The sequence below is a fragment of the Gorilla gorilla genome, chromosome 4 (genome assembly GCF_029281585.2).
Source record: "Gorilla gorilla gorilla isolate KB3781 chromosome 4, NHGRI_mGorGor1-v2.1_pri, whole genome shotgun sequence".
Taxonomy (NCBI): Eukaryota; Metazoa; Chordata; class Mammalia; order Primates; family Hominidae; genus Gorilla; species Gorilla gorilla.
The window spans coordinates 149724306-149742839 of NC_073228.2; the positions used below are offsets into that span (position 1 = coordinate 149724306).

The 18534-nt window shown below is 41.6% G+C and overlaps 1 protein-coding gene across 1 annotated transcript; it reads right to left on the reverse strand.

The window, feature by feature from the left end:
- Positions 1-602: 602 nt before the first annotated feature.
- On the reverse strand, positions 603-15092 carry GRXCR2 (glutaredoxin and cysteine rich domain containing 2). Its single transcript, XM_004042753.4, has 3 exons — positions 14711-15092; positions 8590-8817; positions 603-1997 (listed from the first exon to the last, which is right to left on the reverse strand). The coding sequence occupies exons 1-3, from the start codon at positions 15044-15046 to the stop codon at positions 1815-1817; spliced, it is 747 nt and encodes a 248-aa protein (XP_004042801.1). The 5' UTR covers positions 15047-15092; the 3' UTR covers positions 603-1814.
- Between the last annotated feature and the right edge of the window lie 3442 nt (positions 15093-18534).

An 18534-nucleotide genomic window follows, 5' to 3' on the forward strand; every position in this document is an offset into this window, starting at 1 on the left:
ATGCCTCTCTGGGTAACATGATACATCAAGCACTTTGGAATACTGTCCTGTATGCAGCGGGGCTCAAACAATATTTGTGATGGAATATTCCTGTTGAAAAGCAGAATAGGGCCAGGCGCGGTGGTTCATGCCTGTAATCCCAGCGCTTTGGGAGGCCGAGATGGGTGGATCACCTGAGGTCAGGAGTTGGAGACCAGCCTGGCCAACATGACGAAACCCCGTCTCTACTAAAAATACAAAAATTAGCTGGGAGTGGTGGCGTGTGCCTGTGATCCCAGCTACTCAGGAGGCGGAGGCAGGAGAATCACTTGAACCCGGGAGGCAGAGGTTGCAATGAACCGAGATTGCACCACTGCACTCCAGCCTGAGCAACACAGCAGACTCTGTCTCCCACAAAAAAAAAAAAAAAAAAAAAGCAGAGTACACTCTCAACATCCCTCCTTCCTCTAGTATTCTGAAAAGTCAGAAGAGCCAACAGCTGTGAGAAAACATAAACAGAGGCAGGAGGTATAACAGTTAAGGACAGAAGCAAAGAAAGCTGGTGAGCAATATGGTAACTCCTGAGTATGAAAGGACAGGCAAAACTATCATGGCTTCAAAAATATTTTAGTCTTTTTTATTAGAATTATTTATATTGCCTGAAAAGCATTCCATTGTTAAATTATGTTAAACGCTGAATATTAGAGAATAACAAACAAATCTTGAGAAATTATTAAGTTATGAAATCAAAATTATTATCACAGAACGCAGCAGGTCTCAAGAGATAAATTTTGCAGTGTTATTCTTAAGGGGCTTGGGGAGTGGGTGTTAGAGCTATAAAAGTTCATTAACAAAAGTATGTTCTAATTTTATAACCAACCTCAAGAGGAAAGAATCATCCTTACTATGCATATTCACGGATAGTAGAAACATTACTGCTAAAAATCAGCCTTGGTTAATTTTTTTCTTTTAGAGATTTCCAGTAGGTAATCTATAAAATACCTGCAGTCCTTTATGAAGAGATCATGGCTAGGTTCTAGACTTAAAGTGGATTTATTTATTTGGTAGTAATTCAGGGGCTCGAAGAAGTTATATCTTACACACATATTTGAGCACCAAATTTATCATAAATAACTTTGACTTGGCTTATAACCTCAGTAGTTAGAGGCACACAAAAATGTCTTATCTCATCTTGACTTAAGAAATAGTATTGCTCACTGTCTGCATAAATATTATCGAAACACACCACATGGAAGAGGTTCAGGACTTTGAAAGGGAAGGCTCCTTGGCTTGCCTGTCTCCTCAGTGAACATCCCATTTTGCTTGCTGTGGCCTGCTAGTGCATTCAGCGTTGGCTGTCCCTTTCCTCTTCTGCTTAATCAGAAATTCAGTTTGACTAATAATCATATGAGATGTATTATAAGCAACAAGAAATCAGTTCATCAGAAACCTGCCTTTTTTATTCCTTTCTCACCACATAATTTTGCAAAATGACTCCCAACCTGATGCCTGAAGTGTACATGTATTTGCTCACTGAAGCAAGGAGAAAACTGAGCTAAGTCAAGTGAGATACACTCACACCATCCTGGAAGGATAATTTTAGAACCAGTTTCAAAGCAGACTATAATTCAGAAATGCCCCTGCCACTTAGACCCACACAGAGATGTTACCAGCCTCACAAAATGTCATCAGATAATTGAGTTTTGCCAGCAGTGGGAGTGACTGCAGCCACTGTGGCCTCCTTGTTGGGAGAGGCAGGAGGAGGAGAAGGGGGCGGTTTATTAGAAATAACTTTAGGGAGGGTAAGATAACAGTGGACATGCAAAAGCCACGGGCTATTGATTGCAAATCTGGCAAGGCTGTAGGCCATTCTCATTGCAGGCAGGGCACCTCAGGGCCCGATAGGACTCCTTAAATCTGTTGGCCAGCATCGAGAACTTGCTGCCGTGGCACAGAGAGCAGGTGGCACTGCCCGACCCTCGGCAGTGAAAACAGCTGTCCTCGGGAATATCCCCTTCCTGCAAGAGACAGGTTAGGGTTTAGTTAAGGCAGTAGTTCAAGTCCATTGTTCACATGCAGGTCAAAACAGCACTAGACTACAGCAAAGGCTGGGGCAGAATAGAGGAAAATGCTTCCCACGAATGTCAGTAAGAGAATCATCTGGGACCCAGAATAGTCACAGCAATTTTATCAGAGAGGATTCCCCTGGTGGACACCTCTAAGACAGCATCCTGTGCCACCACACTTTGCATTCCGAGACTTCATGATCTTCATTGCCCTTGTCATTATCTCTGACCTGTTTTTTCTGTAAGCTCCATAAAGGGCAAGGACTTTATTTTCCTTATTGCCAAATACTACAAGTGAACCCTTGCAGCATGCCTGATAGGTGCCAGGTGCTGTTCTAAGTGCTTCCTATATATCATCCATCTAATCCTCACAAAATCCCAGTGAGATAGTGTAAGTATTATTATCCTTGTGTTGCAGATGGGAAAATGAGATACTGAGAAGTTGTTTGCCAATGGTCACACACACAGCTTGAAAAAGGAAGAGGTGGGTTCTCATCTCAGCGATCTGAGCACCAGAATTCATGCTCCTAATGCCTATGTACACAGCCCCTCATTGTAGTTGTCCATAGTAAATGCCCAAGACTGTTCTGTGTGACTGAGAGACTGAGTGGAGAAATGAATGAATCAATAAATGTTACAATCCTTTAAAGCTTAGCTCTGAATGCTTGCAGTACTTATATCTTTATTCTCTTTGAGAGCTAAGGCCCAGTGATTAAGAGCTCTGTACTTTGGAGTTAATAGACTAGGACTGAGGCTATTGTCTGCCATCAGCTGTGCAACTTGAATAGTTCCCTTAGCCTCTCCCAATCTGTTTCTTTATTTATAGAATTGAATAATAATGCTTACCCTTCTGAGTAGCTGGAACATTAAATGAGAGAATATATGTAATGCAATATTATCTGTCAGATCATAGGTGCACCTTCTCCTAAGCCTTGCTAACAAATCTCCAGTTCTTGACTCCCACTCTTCAGAAAATGTTCCTTGGCTATTGTCTTGCTCTCCCCCATAAAGCTATCTTAAGGAAATTGGTGATCTTGGTACTCCTTATAGACTGTGAACCTTCCCAGAAATAAGGGGAGATACTAGATTGAAACCTGCTAAATTCAGTACCAAGTCCTGGCCATTTCAGCTTCTGAAAATCTCAAATCCATCCTGCTTTCTTCATCCCACAACTACAATTCCAGCCCAATTGCCCACTGACTCTGGCATGAACTGAGTGTGGACCCATGCCTCTGGTCTTGTGGTATGTTCTTCCCACTGATGCCAAGCTTATTAAGTTGCCTGCAGTAGTGATTGTCACATAGAAAGCAATCAGGAAACCTTTTTAATGAACACTTGCCCTCCAGATAAAACCTCAGGATAAAACCCAGTCTCCCTAGCCGATTTAAATTTTTTGTCACTTCTTTCATCAGGATCTTGTTCATGGGCCTCTCTGTACTTGGTCTCCAGGGACCTTTCCCCAATCCCAATGCAGCCAACTCCTCCTTGTCCCCAGAAGTCAGCTTAGCAGCTCTTCCTCCAAGAAGGCTTGCCCACCCACAGCTCTGGACCAGGAGTTCCCCCACCCCCATGGCCACCTGTACTGCCCCTCGCATGACAGGTATCCCATACTCCAGTGAAAGTTCCTGTTGATTAGACAGGGAGCTCTCTGGACTTGTACCATTTCATGATCACTTCCCAAACATCTAGTGCAGTGCCTGGCACGCTACTTATGTCAAATGAATAAACAAATGAACAATAATATCTGGAGAACCCTTCCTGTTCTTAAATTCTAGGGACCAACAAGACAGCAGGAGTCCACTGGGTAGCTCTACCCAACTCATTCAGCTTTCTTTTATAACCTAAGAATAAAAATAATCCCTAAAAGGGGAGGCATAAGTTTTGAAAATAGCTCCATCATGCTGCAAATTGCCTAAGAAGATACTAAATTTTATTTATTCTAGATTTAAGGAATGAAAGTAATTACCCAATTGACAAAAACTCAAATCAGGTCTATGTACCCTTTCGTTAATATTTTATTGATTGCTACCATATTTTAGTATATTAACAATGGAGAATTTGTTTTCTTAAAGTATTCAAAATAATACGTATTTGCAAAAATATTCTTAAAGCAAATTGCCACGATTCATTTCCTGCCAAATCCATTAGGTTTTATGTTTTGTACTTCATCCCAGTGAGATTTTAATAACATAAGTCCACATTGTGAGGGAAAGTACAGTAAAATCCTACCATAATGCTATACATGTGATCCAAAAATTCATTTGCATAAAATGCCAGATCAGATATTGAAAGATTAATGAAATGACCTAGTAAGCCTTCTGTAGAGAATAAGAACACGTCTTCCATCAAATTATATCTAATGTCATATAGTTCTAGGGTGCACTACATTATTAGAAGTTTCACTGGAGTTTCCATTCTTATTCTGGGTTACCACTCTCTGACCACTTACCCTCAACATGCTCTTTTTAATCATTCAACTAATTCAGCAAGTATTTAATAAGCACCACTCTATACAAGACTTGTATACTATAAGCCTCTTTCTTCCTTTCTCTGTATCTTTTAAAATTATTCTCAGAAAATATTTAGTAGGATATAGAACATAGTTGCACAGCACAGCTTAGGTTCTAGAACCCAACAGACCCACCAATCCACCTCCACTAGCTCCATGACCAAGAAGAGGGGCCTGATCTTTTACTGCAGACTCCAAGGCTTGTAGAGCCCTGAAGATGGTAACCAGTGCCAATTGAGACTGCATAATAGGGTGGTTACGGTCAAGAGACTGTTCAACAAATGGACCTAGATTTGACTACTGGCTCTAATGATCTCTGGCAAGTTACTTAACCTGAGCCTCAGTTTCCCTAGCTGCAAAATGCGACTATTAATAATATCTACCTCATAGGGTTCTTGAAAAAGTTAAACGAACTGTTGCATGGAGCATTGGTCATGGTGCCTGGCTATCATGAGTCCTCAATAAATGGCAGCTATTATGATTATGATTATGATGAGATGATTATTGCTATTATTTCAAAGTGAGATCACATAAAGCATAAAGAAGCCCAGATGATTTATGGCCTCAAATTCACTGAGCACAAAGCCAAATTTTTCCCCTTCCACCTTTTGCTGTGGCTCGATTCAATTATTCCTATCCACTTCTTTGATAGTTAATACAGAAGCTCAAACCTGGCCGGGCTTTCAGCCTTGCCCTACTCTTTCATCAGATTCTCACTGCTGCCCCGTTCCATCTAACAGAACAAAGAGGCTCTTGGTCAGAAGGGGCTCCTTGATGTTCTTTGACCTTCTCTTTTAAAATAAAACTTGTCTGGGCATTTACTGCATGAGGGATTGGGCAAACAAATAGCAATTTAAAACAGAGTTTAAAGGACAGACAAGTGAAGTATAACCTTTCACAGCAAACTTCTGCTGCACACCTCTGTCCTAGTTTATAGCATTACAGCTAAAAAACACAGATCTCTCCAAATTGAACTTAAAGGTAATTGTCATATCAGGCTTACTCTTGCTTTTTTATTCAGGCCTGCAGTATGACCTGCCTTTTATCATTTCTGGTCCTTTTCTGAAAATACATGCTCCTACAACTTACAATATAGTATGATAGATAATAGCATTAAAAAATTTTATAGTGGGAAGGTAGCGCTTTGGATCAACATGTTCGGTCATCTGCCTGCTGCCAGGTTAGGTTCTTTTTTAAAAATTTTTTTGTAAAGACAGGTCTCATTATGTTGCCCAGGCTAGTTTCGAGCTCCTGGGCTCAAGGGATCTTCCCTCCTCTGCCTGGGATTACAAGCATGAACTACCACACCCGGCCCAGGCTAGGTTCTTAATAGTTCTGTGTAGAACATGAGAGAAGGTAATGGCCAAAGACTTCTTACCAGCTGGCACTTTGGTCTCAAATTCCAGTATTCTTTCCACAAACATTTAACTAATATTCACTGATTACCTGTTATATGCCAGGCTGTATTTTTCTGATACTGGAACTACAATGTTGCACCCAGCATAAACATGGCCAGGCCTGCCCTCATGGAGACCTAATTGGTAAGAGCAAACACCAACCAAATAATCACACAAATTAAAGTAAGATTGCAACTGTGATGAGGGGTGTAAGGTGCCCTGACAGGTCAATCCTAGAGGATTTTTTTCCTCATGGAAGCCAGGGAAGATCCCTCTGAGGAAGTGATGCCTCCTCTGAGATCTCAGAAGCTGAAGGCAGGGTGGTGGGAGTCTGGGGACATTCCAGGCAGAGGGGATTGGCCTCTGGTAGGAAAGAGAAAATAATATATGAGGGATGGAGATGGGGAGATGGGCAGTGTGTCTGGGGCCAAGAGCATGAGAAAAGATGTGTAAGAGATGATGCTGGAGGGGCCAGCAGAGGCCAGGCTACACAGAGCTTTCTAGGACAAGTAAGGAGTTTGCAGTTTTATCCCAAGCAATGAAAAGACACCGAAAGCTTAGAGGGGGTGACTGATATGGTTTGGCTCTGTGTCCCTACCCAAATCTCATCTTGAATTGTAATCTCCATGTGTCAAGGGGGGAACCTAGTGGAAGGTGATTGGATCATGGGGGCAGTTTCCCTCATGCTGTTCTCGTGATAAGAGAGTTCTCACCAGAGCCGGTGGTTTTAAAGCATGGCACTTTCTCAAGCTCCCTCTCTCTCTTTCTCTCCCCTGCTGCCATGTAAGACGTGCCTTGCTTCCCCTTCACCTTCCACCAAGATTGTAAGTTTCCTGAGGCCTCCCCAGCCATTTGGAACTGTGAGTGAATTAAACCTCCTTTGTTTATGTATTACTCAGTCTCAAGTACTATCTTTAGAGCAGTGTGAAAACGGACTAATACGGTGACAAAGGGGGTGACCTAATCAGATTACATTTAAAAATATATTTTTGAGTGTGGGGGTAGGTTGGAAAGGTACCTGAATGGATGTGAGAGGAACTTTCAGAACCTTTTGCTAGAGTCCCAGTTGCTTATGCTCTAGGGGAAGGGAAGGAGAGGTAGAAAGGAAGAGAGAAAAAAGTAGATTTTAGAGAAATTGTGGAGGGGTAGATCGACTTATGATATGGGAGAAATGAGATAAGAAGGAGCCTTTGGTGCCTCTTGTCTAAGGCCATTAATCAAAGCCCAGTCATGACCTTCTTGTTCTCATCATCTGAACCCTCCCAGAGTAGAGACATCACTCAAGTTCCAGAAAGCCCCTGACCAGTTTTTTCATAGCAATCCCAGGAGATTACAGTGAATCCCACAGAAAACATCAAGTCCCAGGAGATGGAATCTAAGAGAGAGAAAATTCATTTATCCAGCTACCCAAGCTTTTAATCTTTTGGCTTAAATGTATCAAAATCGCTTCCTCCACCCCCAACCTCACACTGTGAATTAATGAATATCAGCCCTCCTCCCCCTGGTCTGAGCATGTCTGAGCTATGGTTTCCAAGGTGGTGTGTGCACACTTCTAAGGGGTATGAGAGGAAAACATTGGAATATTTATATTTACTTTTTATCTACAATTAGGCAGATATTAAGCTTTATTAACATTTTTAAAAGAATTTTTATACTAACTTTTAATAAACTTGTGGACACTGACAGCCATATTAGGTCAGGCAGTCACTAGACAAGTGTGGTACCCAAGGGACCCTGGAGTAAGAGTGATGTTCAAATGTTGCTGACAGTAGCGTCCAGCTCACTTGTTCACTTTCAGCACATTGCAACATGTTGCAGTTTACTTGTGCCTGGTCTAGTGGATTTACAAAGGATACTCCTTAGTTTTAGCTAAACTAATCTGCCAAATGGAATCATGACTTTACATGATGTCTTCCAGGAGACTATGGATCAAGGATAACACCAATAATAGAAGAACAAGTGAACCCATAAGAAAAGATAGGGCCAGGCCAGGCACGGTGGCTCACGCTTGTAATCCCAGCACTTTGTGAGGCCAAGGCAGATGGAGCACTTGAAGACAGGAGTTCGGGACCAGCCTGGACAACATGGTGAAACCCCATCTCTATTAAAAATAAAAAAAAAAATTAGGCATGGTGGTGGGTGCCTGAAATCCCGGCTACTCGGGAGGCTGAGGCAGGAGAATCACTTATCCAGGAGACAGAGGTTGCAGTGAGCCAAGATCACACCATTGCAATCCAGCCTAGGCAAAAAGAGTGAAACTCCTTCTCAAAAGAAAAAAAAAAAAAGAAAGAAAGAAAGAAAAAAGAAAATATAGGGCTGATATTTTTTTCCACCTCTAGAACCAGCTGTTCATAAACCACACTGCACAGTGAAAACAATAAATATTTAATCAGATCTAAAAAGAAGTCAGCCAAAAAATTAAAAATTTAGAGTATCTGAAATATGGACTTATAATTGCTATTGCTAACAACGTACCATTAAAATATAACAAATGTTAAAATTCCTCATATCTTCAAGTTTGGGTATCTTAAGTATTCATATTCAAAAGGTTTTACTTAAGCAGTGCACAATCAAGCCAGCTTGGAGACCATTGCTCTAGGGCCAGCTCCGAGCAGGACAGTCAAGCTCCCCAACGCACCTGTGTATACCGGTTTTGGGGGAATGTGCTTTCTGCCTCCACCAAAGGTCTATCGTGCTGGTCCCTGCCTCCATAGCTTTCTTCTTTGTTCATCAGAGACTCTTCCTCAGCCTCCTCTTCCTTCTGGAGAATTTTCCTCACAAAATCTCTCTTGTCCATTGGGGTTCGAATGATTTTCAGGTTATTAGTGTAGATGATTATCTTTCCAAAATCTATAATAGGTAGGGGCTAGAGAAATGGAGAATGAGCATGGAAACTTTACCACCAATCACCAAGTAGAGGGCTGCAGACCCTGTCCAACATACCAGGAAACAGCAGAGAAGGAACTTCTACCACCCAGCACTTTTGATCCCATCAGGCCCCAAAGTCACAGTTCATTCCCTGGTCTGTTTGCTCTCTCTAAAAGCCATGAAAGCCAGTTTCCTTCTTCCTGTTGATGGTGACCAATCAAAGCTGAACTACTCAGAGTATGAGAGTCTGGAGGGCAGGGGCTAGAGCTTCTATTTGTACTGCATACCCCAACAGCCAATGCAGGGCTGGGTACAATGAGTGTTTAATAAATACAGAGGGACACTTTTTCGTTTTATATAAATATCTCTCCAATTTTTTATCAGCATAAATAATATTAGTAGACACCATTTACTGAGCACTATTTGTGTCTCAGGCATCATGCTAAGCATTTTTCCAACATTGCCTCAGTTTCTCCCCAAACATCCCTATGAGGCAGATGCTATAGTTTCCACATTTTAAGGTGAGGAGACTGAGACTCAGTGGGGTTAAGTGCCCCACCAAGGTGACAGAGTTACTCGGGCACTGTAACTAGAGTTGGAACCCAAGTCTGTCACCCTAAAGCCCATATTTTTACCACCTATATCACACTATTTAAAAGTATTTCCCCCCCCAATAAAATACGATAATATATACTCTGTTGCAACCTATTTTTTCATTAGCTATATAATATGAAAATCATCTATGCCAATAAATAGACTTCTAAAGCATCATTATTAATAGCTTTTGTTCTCTTGCATGGATTTGTCATGTGTTACTTAATCATTTGCTCAGGAATAAACCTGGACAATACCACAATGCAGTAGACAGGATTGGAGGGTAAGTGTTTAGAAATTACTTTAAATAGGAGACTGCCTGACTGCAGCATCTAAACAGATTTGGTTTATACAGTTCTGTAAGCAGGGCAGAGTATTTCATGCTGAGATATTTAGTTGTGTAGTGTGATTGTGACATACGGGAAAGTCATGTAACCTCTCAACTTCAGTTTGCTCATTTGCAAAGGGGCTGATATCCAGCTGGTAGGCATCACCACAATCAAGCTAGTGATTAAAATACAGAAATGCTTCCATACTGAGTGGTAAACATGTGTTGTCCTGAGACTCCTGAGTGCCCTGCAATTACCCCAGCCTCCCTTCAGGGAGCCTCTAACATCCCTAAACCTAGTGATGTAAGAGTTAATACTTAGGGACCCAAGTCTCAGTACTCTTCTCCAACACTCTGTTGGCTTCTCTGCTGATTGAGCAATGTTCCTGTGGTTAAATATGCTTACTTTCATCCCTGAGGCTAATTATATCAACTTCTGGGGGTGGGAGGTACCACGAAAAACATATAAAATAGTGTTTTTATTTTATATGTTGATTGTCACAATCTGCACAATATGCAGATTGTGAGAACTCTTGCCATTGTTATTATTTAAAATTATTCTTCTGTAGTGCATGCACAATCATACTACACAACTCAATACCTCAGCATGAAGTATTCTGCCCTGCTTATAGGACTGTATAAACCAAATCTATTTATACGCTACAGTTAAGCAGTCTTGTATTTAAAAGATATTCAGCCAAAACCTGGCTTGAGCAAGACTTCAATATTCAGGCTCTCTTTCTTGAAACACCCATGGAGTTTTCAATAATTATTTATTAAGCCACAAGCTTCCTATCTGGCCCGATTTTCTCTGCCTTTCTTCAAGGGATCGTGTAGCAGCTTCCATTTCCTATTGTTTTATGCAGGCTGGATTCTTATTTCACACTCTGGACTATCAGTTTCTGAATATCAGAAGATAAGGATGGTGGTACTTTTCGAAGGTTCCATTTCTACTTCCAGTAATAGCCAATGAGGTTCAGTTACTAGGAAGCTTTTCATCTCTAGAGCTGATTTTTTTCAAGACAAAACTCTCAATATGCTAAGAGAATGAGATCACCTACTCCAAACCCCTGTTTCTGAGCTGCTCAATGTCTGAGACACCCAAGATAGCAAGTTTATTTTTTGATGTACCCCAAAGATGGAGGGTCTCAAGTCACTTTTAAGGTGTGTTTAAGTTTTAGTTACCCTGATAGGCAAATTCTTCCTTGTGTCTAAGGAAACTCTCTGGGTGTAATGAAAGTTCACGTTATGTGGTTACATCAAATGTCAATGGGGAACACCCACTCCTACATGATAGAGGGCCAGGACAAAGCCAAGAATTTTTCATTTCCTTTCTAGTGCACAGAATGGCAACCTGTGTGATTGAGCACTTGTAAATACTCTGTTGTCTGTGGCAACATGACTAGAGATTATTGATCAGGCACTATTAAATCTTTCCACTGCTCTGTTTTTAAATGCAGAAATGTCTTATTGGGTACTAGAAATTCAGTGGGCTTTGGAGATAGACAGACCTGAGTTCAGATTGTATTAAAATGTTGTTTGACAACTGTATGAGATTTGCAAGTTAGTTAATCCTTATGAACTTCCGTTTTTCCAGTCTGTAAAACTCTCATAGAAATGTTGTGAAGATGAAATTATGCAATATGTATAAAGTAGGTGTTCAGTAAATGTTACCTCCCTTCCTTTTCCCTTCCATTTTCTTTGAACCTTATAAACTTCAGTTTTAATTGCTTAAAATATTTTTATTATTTATAACCTTTTTCTCTACCCATCACATAAAATTTAAAAGACTCAACATTTCTTTGATAAGAACCTGCTCGTTATTACAATGGTGGGTAACATTCGCTAAGCACATAAAATGTGCCAGGCACAATGCTAAGAGCTTCTTTTCCTCTCTCTTTTTTTTTTTTTTTTTTTGAGACAGAGTATTGCTCTGTCACCCAGGCTGGAGTGCAGTGGTGCAATCTCGGCTCACTGCAAGCTCCGCCTCACGGGTTCACGCCATTCTCCTGCCTCAGCCTCCCGAGTAGCTGGGACTACAGGCGCCCGCCACCACACCTGGCTAATTTTTTGTATTTTTAGTAGAGACAGGGTTTCACCGTGTTAGCCAGGATGGTCTCCATCTCTTGACCTCGTGATCTGCCCTCCTTGGTCTCCCCAAGTGCTGGGATTAGAGATGTGGGCCACCGTGCCTGGCCTGAGCTTCTTATGTGTTATCTTTTAAAATCATCACAACAACTCTTAAGCAACTCCTTTGATTACCCTCATATCACAATGACGTTGAAGGTCAACAGGGTTAACTAGCTTGTTCGAGCTTACCCAGTAAATGGGTAGGACTGAACATCAAGCTCAGGTTTGACAGGTATCAAAGTCCTTGTTTTTTAAAAAGATATATATATATTATCATGGTAATCTGTACATAACATAGAATTTACCATTTTAACCCTTTCTAAGTGTATAACTCAGTGACATTAAGTGCATTCACATTACTGTGCAGCTATGACCACCATTCATCTCCAGAACGTTTTCTTCTTCCCAAATTGAAACTCTGTATCCACTAAACAATGACTCTTCTTCTCCCCTGCCCCCAGCCCCTGCCAACCACCATTCTACTTGCTGTCTCTATGATTTTGACTACTCTAGGTACCTCAAATAAGTGCAATCATACAGTATTTGTGTTTTCGTGACTGGCTTATTTCATTTAGTATAACGTCTTCAAGGGTCAACCATGTTGTGCATGTGTCAAAATGGCCTTCCTTTTCAAGACTGAATAATATTGTGTTGTATGTACGTACCGCATCTTGTTTATCCATTCGTCAGTCTATGGACATTTGGGTTCTTTCCACCTTTAGGCAATTGAGAATAATGCTCCTATGAACAATGTTGTACATATATCTGTTTGAGTTCAGAGCCCTTGCTTTGAATTATTGCACTTAATTGCTACCCAATGTGGTCTCATAGCCAATATTTACTAGGAAGTGTTTTACATTTGGATTTGTTATTGAAAAGTCATGACATTAGCTCTCATTTTCTTCTTTTTCATAAATACCACATTGACAAATGATTCCAGGGTGTGCAGCTACATGAATCCATCCTGGCCACTCTCATGCTCAGAAGCTGGCTATGATTGGGATGGGGCACTTGATCAGGAAACAAAGAAACAGAGATAATGAGGCCAAGCAGGAATCAGACCTTCAACATGGTCTCTAAAACACATAGAGTACTGTGTTTTAACCAACTGAGCCATGCTGCCATGAAGACTTATTTACCTAGATTTATAAATTCTATAGTCCTAGCTACCAGAGAGGCTGAGGCAGGAGGATCCCTTGAGCCCAGGAGTCTGAGATTGCTGTGAGTTATGATCATACCACTGGACTCCAGCCTGGTTGACAGATGAGACCCTGTCTCTAAAAAAGCAAAAAAAAATTATACATTTTCATAAATGCTAAATTTAGCACATGACTTATGAAGATCAAGCAACCCAAAATTTATCTACTGTGGCCTTGTATAAGGTTTGCATGAACTGTGACTTTGTAAATTCTAAATCTACAAATAAGACATAGTTAAAAAGGAATAGTATAAGTACAAGACTAGCCAAGTGCCTAGGACCTAATAAGCACTCAACAAATGGTAGCTATTATTATTATGTAATAATATGGTTCTCTAAAAAAAGGAACATGCCCTAAAGCAAAACTTTTGTAGAATCAGAAGATCTGGATTCTTATTCTGACTCTGTACCCAATGACCCTGTAGTATCAGATGGATCCCTTAACAACTTGTTACTCAATTTTTCTCTTCTGCAAAATGGGAATGACCATACTTTGGCCTTTCTCCCCAAGGTTATAGTAAAGACCCAATGCCATAGATATAGACAGAGATAGTATGTGATGACACTTTGTAATGCATACGTCACCCCATTAAGATAAGAGGTCATTCATTTCAGCCCCTTTTAATACCAGAAACAAGCCTAGTGTTATCTTTGGTAATTGTGAACATGCCCATAATTATACTTTTACCAATGCCAGTAAAGCCAGTAATACAGTTGTCTGCAATAGATGTGTTATCTATTCCCTTAGGAAACTAACAATAAAAATAATTCAAGAGTAATTATCTGGCTTTCACACTTTAAAGATGAGAACACATCCTGGTGTGCTATTCATTAATAACGTGGAGACATTATATAATTGTATTTTATCTTTTTTAAAAAGGCATTCATGGTCCCACTGACAGCATATATACATCTTCTATGAATTTTTGGATACCAGTGAATGTTTTCCAGGTTCTACCTTAAAAGAAAATCATGTATGGACTTTTGATTATCCATGGTACTGGGAAGTAATTGAAATTCATAGATTAAACACGTTTCAATCGAACCATTAGCTCAAACTTCTTCCTCACATAACATGTCCTCTGGCTGATTTGCGTTTCACCATCCCTTCCCAGGACTCCAAATACCCAGAGCTTATGCTAAGGAGCAATGGAAAGGAAAAATAAATAGACAAAGCAGGCAGTAGGAGGAAGGCAACAGGGGTAAAAAACAAGACATGGATAAACTGCAAGCTGAATAATTGGCTGGAGTAAAATGAGCACTTCCAAATACTCAGCTCTTTCAGGAAACAAAACGACTGCATAACTGTTTAAAACCGCAGTCTGACAACCTGAAAACCACTGCACCTCTATTTAATTTACATTCCAGGAAAACTCAGTCAAAGATCCAATTACAATGTATTACCTTGGATGGAATTTGAATACTATATATGCTCATTGCACTTTCCCATTAGTAGTCAACAAGCATGTTATTTTTACCCCAGAAATATTCGTCTAATAACAGCTTCCCATTTGGTGCACCAACAGTTCTGGTTGGTACCGGAGGGGGAGCAAGACACAAATCTGAACCATTTAGGAGTTTCTCTAAACACTTTTTAGGAAACCCTACCCTTAAAGCCTATATGCCATGCACAATACCAACCTTATGGTCATTCGCCTTGTAATCGTTGAACCGAGGCTGGCCGCCTGCCAAGGTGTAGGCATTACCCTCTCTAAACACACTGATCCTCTGAGCAGTCAGCTTAGGGGAGCACAGCTGGGGCCTGGGGACTTCCCCAGACCCATAAACACCATCCATTGGTTCAAGAGACTCTTGCAGAAAACTGTGAGGGTATTCCTCCTTTGGTGACTCTAATTCCTGCCCATCCTCAAAGACCTGCTTCAATACTCGACCGCTGTAGGAGGAGGAGATTTTAAATCGTACTTTCCGGGGTTTGCCATCACTCTTCTGATTCAGCTTTTTCTCAGGGTCCTCCATCAGCAGAAAGTTGACCCTGTGGTCTCCAGCCTTCCGTGCAGCTGGTGAAACTTGGGCCTCTGAGAAAAAGGCATTTTATTTTCTCTCCTCCTGCATATAATTAATTCAAGTTGTTGCTGGGGTATGGTCAGTTTACAGCAACTGACACCCATACATTAAATATTGATAGACCCTCATGAAAAGGCGGGTGATTCTAGTTTGATGGAGTGGATGGAATATAAGACAAGATTGATTCTTCTCATAATCCCAAGCTCACCATGACTTCACCCCAAACCTAGCTTTTCTTAACCTGAGGATGAAGAAGTTTATTTAGACTGAACATGTGCCAATTCAATAAGGATCAGACACTCAATTAGTTAACAAGTGTCTTCTTATTGTTAGCAATGACAATTAAAATCTAGTGAGCATTTCATAAGTACCAAAGATTGTTACATGCATTATTTTATTTCATCCTCACAATAGCCCTACAAAGAAAATCTTATCTTTGTTTTACAAAGGGGAAAGTGAGCCACTTGTCATTTCTCTTCATCATTTGTGTGCTCTATTACACCTAAGTAAGTGACAGAGCAGGGATTTGAACCCAGATCTATCTGACTCCAAAACCCAAGATCAGCCCACATAACCAGAAGTTTTCCAGTTCTGGTTCTAGAAGAGGGAATGAGGTCCTAGATACAGTGGAGGTTCTTGGGGGCTGCTGCTAAGAACAGGAGAAGGCCGAGGGTCCTGGATTCTGGGCCTTCTCCCCCTACGCTAACCAGAGCACCTCCACTTGGTATGTATTTTATATTTAAGATTTCATTTGCAAGCACAGCACAAGTCCCCATTGCCTGTTGGACTTCGTAAATGCCTGACACTGAACTAGTGGCTGGGGTGAATAGCACAGAAGCGTGTGACCTGGGCCTGAGAACAGTCCTACAATCCCATACAGACCTAACACAGGTGAAATAATAACCTCATGCTTAGAGAGCAAACTGCCCACAGCTGAATCCCAGAATAGCCACTCTGGGAAGGAAGTGGTCTCTAAGGAGACAAGGATGGAAGAAGGTTTGTAAAGAAAAGGGCCCTTGGGCTGGGTAGAAAATGGTAGGTTGGATGTGAGGAGCTGAAATTGGAGTAAAGCCTTTCTCCCTGTCTTTGCTACCAGTATCATCATTTACTGAGTTACCCAAATTGACCCCTCCTATTCCCCTACAGCCATTCACTTGGATTCTTTTTTGTTATTATTTTATTTATTTATTTTTTTTTTGAGACGGAGTCTCACTCTGTTGCCAGGCTGGAGTGCAGGGGTACGATCTCAGCTCACTGCAACCTCCGCCTCCTGAGTTCAAGCAATTCTCATGCCTCAGCCTCCCGAGTAGCTGGGACTACAGGCACACGCCACCATGTCCAGCTAATTTTTGTATTTTTAGTAGAGATGGAGTTTCACCATGTTGGCCAGGATGGTCTCAATCTCTCGACCTCGTGATCCGCCTGCCTTGACCTCCCAAAGTGTTGGGATTACAGGCATGAGCCACCGCACCCAGCCCATTCACATGGATTCTTTCACCACTGCCTTCTTTCATCTACCCCTATCACCCTGGCCCTAGGGCAAACCCTCATCACTTTGATTTTTAAAGTTGCAGCTGTCTCCCAAGGACTTCCCTACTCACCCCCAATTCCATTCTCCATATTGATGTGAGAGCAATAGTCCAAAACAACAAATCCACAGGTGTCAGTCTCCTGCTGAAAAATCTTTTCTAGTGCATCAGGGCTTAAGTCTTAACTGTTCCATGAGACAGGCAAAGCCCCTCAAAAACCAGCCTCACCTTCCTTCCTTTCCAGCCTTGCCCTCTGTCACTCTTCCAGGGGCTGCCTGGGATTGGTGTTCCAGTTACACCAACAAGCTTACCCATTTCTCAAACCCACAAGTTTCTGTCTCTTATCCAGTACTCTGTTTCCTGATTTAGAGTGTCAAACTTCCATTCCTCCTTCAAGTCACACCTCAAATGTCGCTGCTTCTGGGCAGCCTTCCCACCTTCCCCAGGGAGAGTGCCATGGGACTTTCGGACCTACCGCCATTCAGGTGCTTCTCACTTTCCCTTGCCCTTCCTATTTTTCCCTCCATTCAACTGTGAACACCTTGCAGTCAGAAGTTGTCCTTACCATCTGTCTATTCCCAGTGTTTATCAAAGTGCCCAGTACATAATAGAACTCAGTAATTGTTGAATGAATGACTTCAAGTGAGAGAAACCAAATACACAAAGCTTTTCAAAAACGAATCGAGCATATTTTGTATAGAATAGTGAAGAGGGGGCTGGGCGCAGTGGCTCACGTCTGTAATCCCAGCACTTTGGAAGGGCCGAGGCAGGTGGATCACGAGGTCAAGAGATCAAGACCATCCTGGCCAACATAGTGAAACCTCATCTCTACTAAAAATACAAAAATTAGCCGGGCGTGGTGGCAGGCGCTTATAGTCCCAGCTACTCGGGAGGCTAGGGCAGGAGAATCACTTGAAGCCAGGAGGCAGAGGTTGCACCACTGCACTCCAGCCTGGTGACAGAGCGAGACTCCATCAAAAAAAAAAAAAAAAAGAATAGTGAAGAGGTAGGATCAGAAGATTTTTTTAAAATCTACCTTTCTACTAAGGAGAGGTGTCACAGTTGTAAATTCCCTGTGTAACTGGTACAGAAATAGGTGGGAGAGAAGAACTAGGGAAACAATGTTTAAAAAAAAAGAAAGATACACTTTTCATAACATTGTAACTCCCCCAGGATGCAGAGTTGTCTGGGACATACCACCAATGAATCACAGGAGACTGAGACCTTGAACTCTCAGCCCTCATGGCAGCCAGGTGTCCCCCAGGACTACATTAGCCTTATTCATTTACTTCACTGTATAGAACAATATCAAGCTGGGCATGGTGGCCCACATCTGAAACCCCAGCTACTCAGGAGGCTGAGGCAGGAGGGTTGCTTGAGCCCAAGAGTTTGAGACCAGCCTGGGCAACAAAATGAGACTTTGTCTCTACAAAAAGTTTTTTAAAAATTATCTGTGCATGGTGGTGCGTGTCTGTAGTCCCAGCTACTCAGGAGGCTGAGGCAAGAGGATTGCTTGAGCCCAGGAGTGTGAGGCTAAAGCCAGCTACAATTATGCCACTGCACTCCAGCCTGGTTGACAGAGTGAGACCCTATCTCTTAAAAAATTGTATATATATATATATACACACACACACACACAAACACACACATATAAATGTAACAATTATTATTTTCCTTTTGTTTTTTTTTTTTTTGAGACAGGGTCTTGCTCTGTCGCCCAGGTTGGAGTGCAGTGGTGCAACCTTAGCTCACTGCAACCTCTGCCTCCTGGGCTCAAGCAATCCTCCCTCCTCAGCCTCCTGAGTAGCTGAGACCAAGGCATGCAACAATTATTATTTTCTATGTGTGCCATGCCATGAAAAAGATTGGGAACTCCTAACTAGAAGAATATTTTCTTCTATCTCTCCCAGG

What these genes read in the sequence shown, in the direction of transcription:
- GRXCR2 (XM_004042753.4), bottom strand. Translation starts at nt 15,046, where the DNA reads ATGGAGGACCCTGAGAAAAAGCTGAATCAGAAGAGTGATGGCAAACCC. An exon ending in ACAAGGCGAATGACCATAAG is followed by an intron (nt 8,818 to 14,710) that starts GTTGGTATTGTG and finishes CCATTTCTCTAG; the next exon opens with CCCCTACCTATTATAGATTT. An exon ending in CCCAAAACCGGTATACACAG is followed by an intron (nt 1,998 to 8,589) that starts GTGCGTTGGGGA and finishes TGTCTCTTGCAG; the next exon opens with GAAGGGGATATTCCCGAGGA.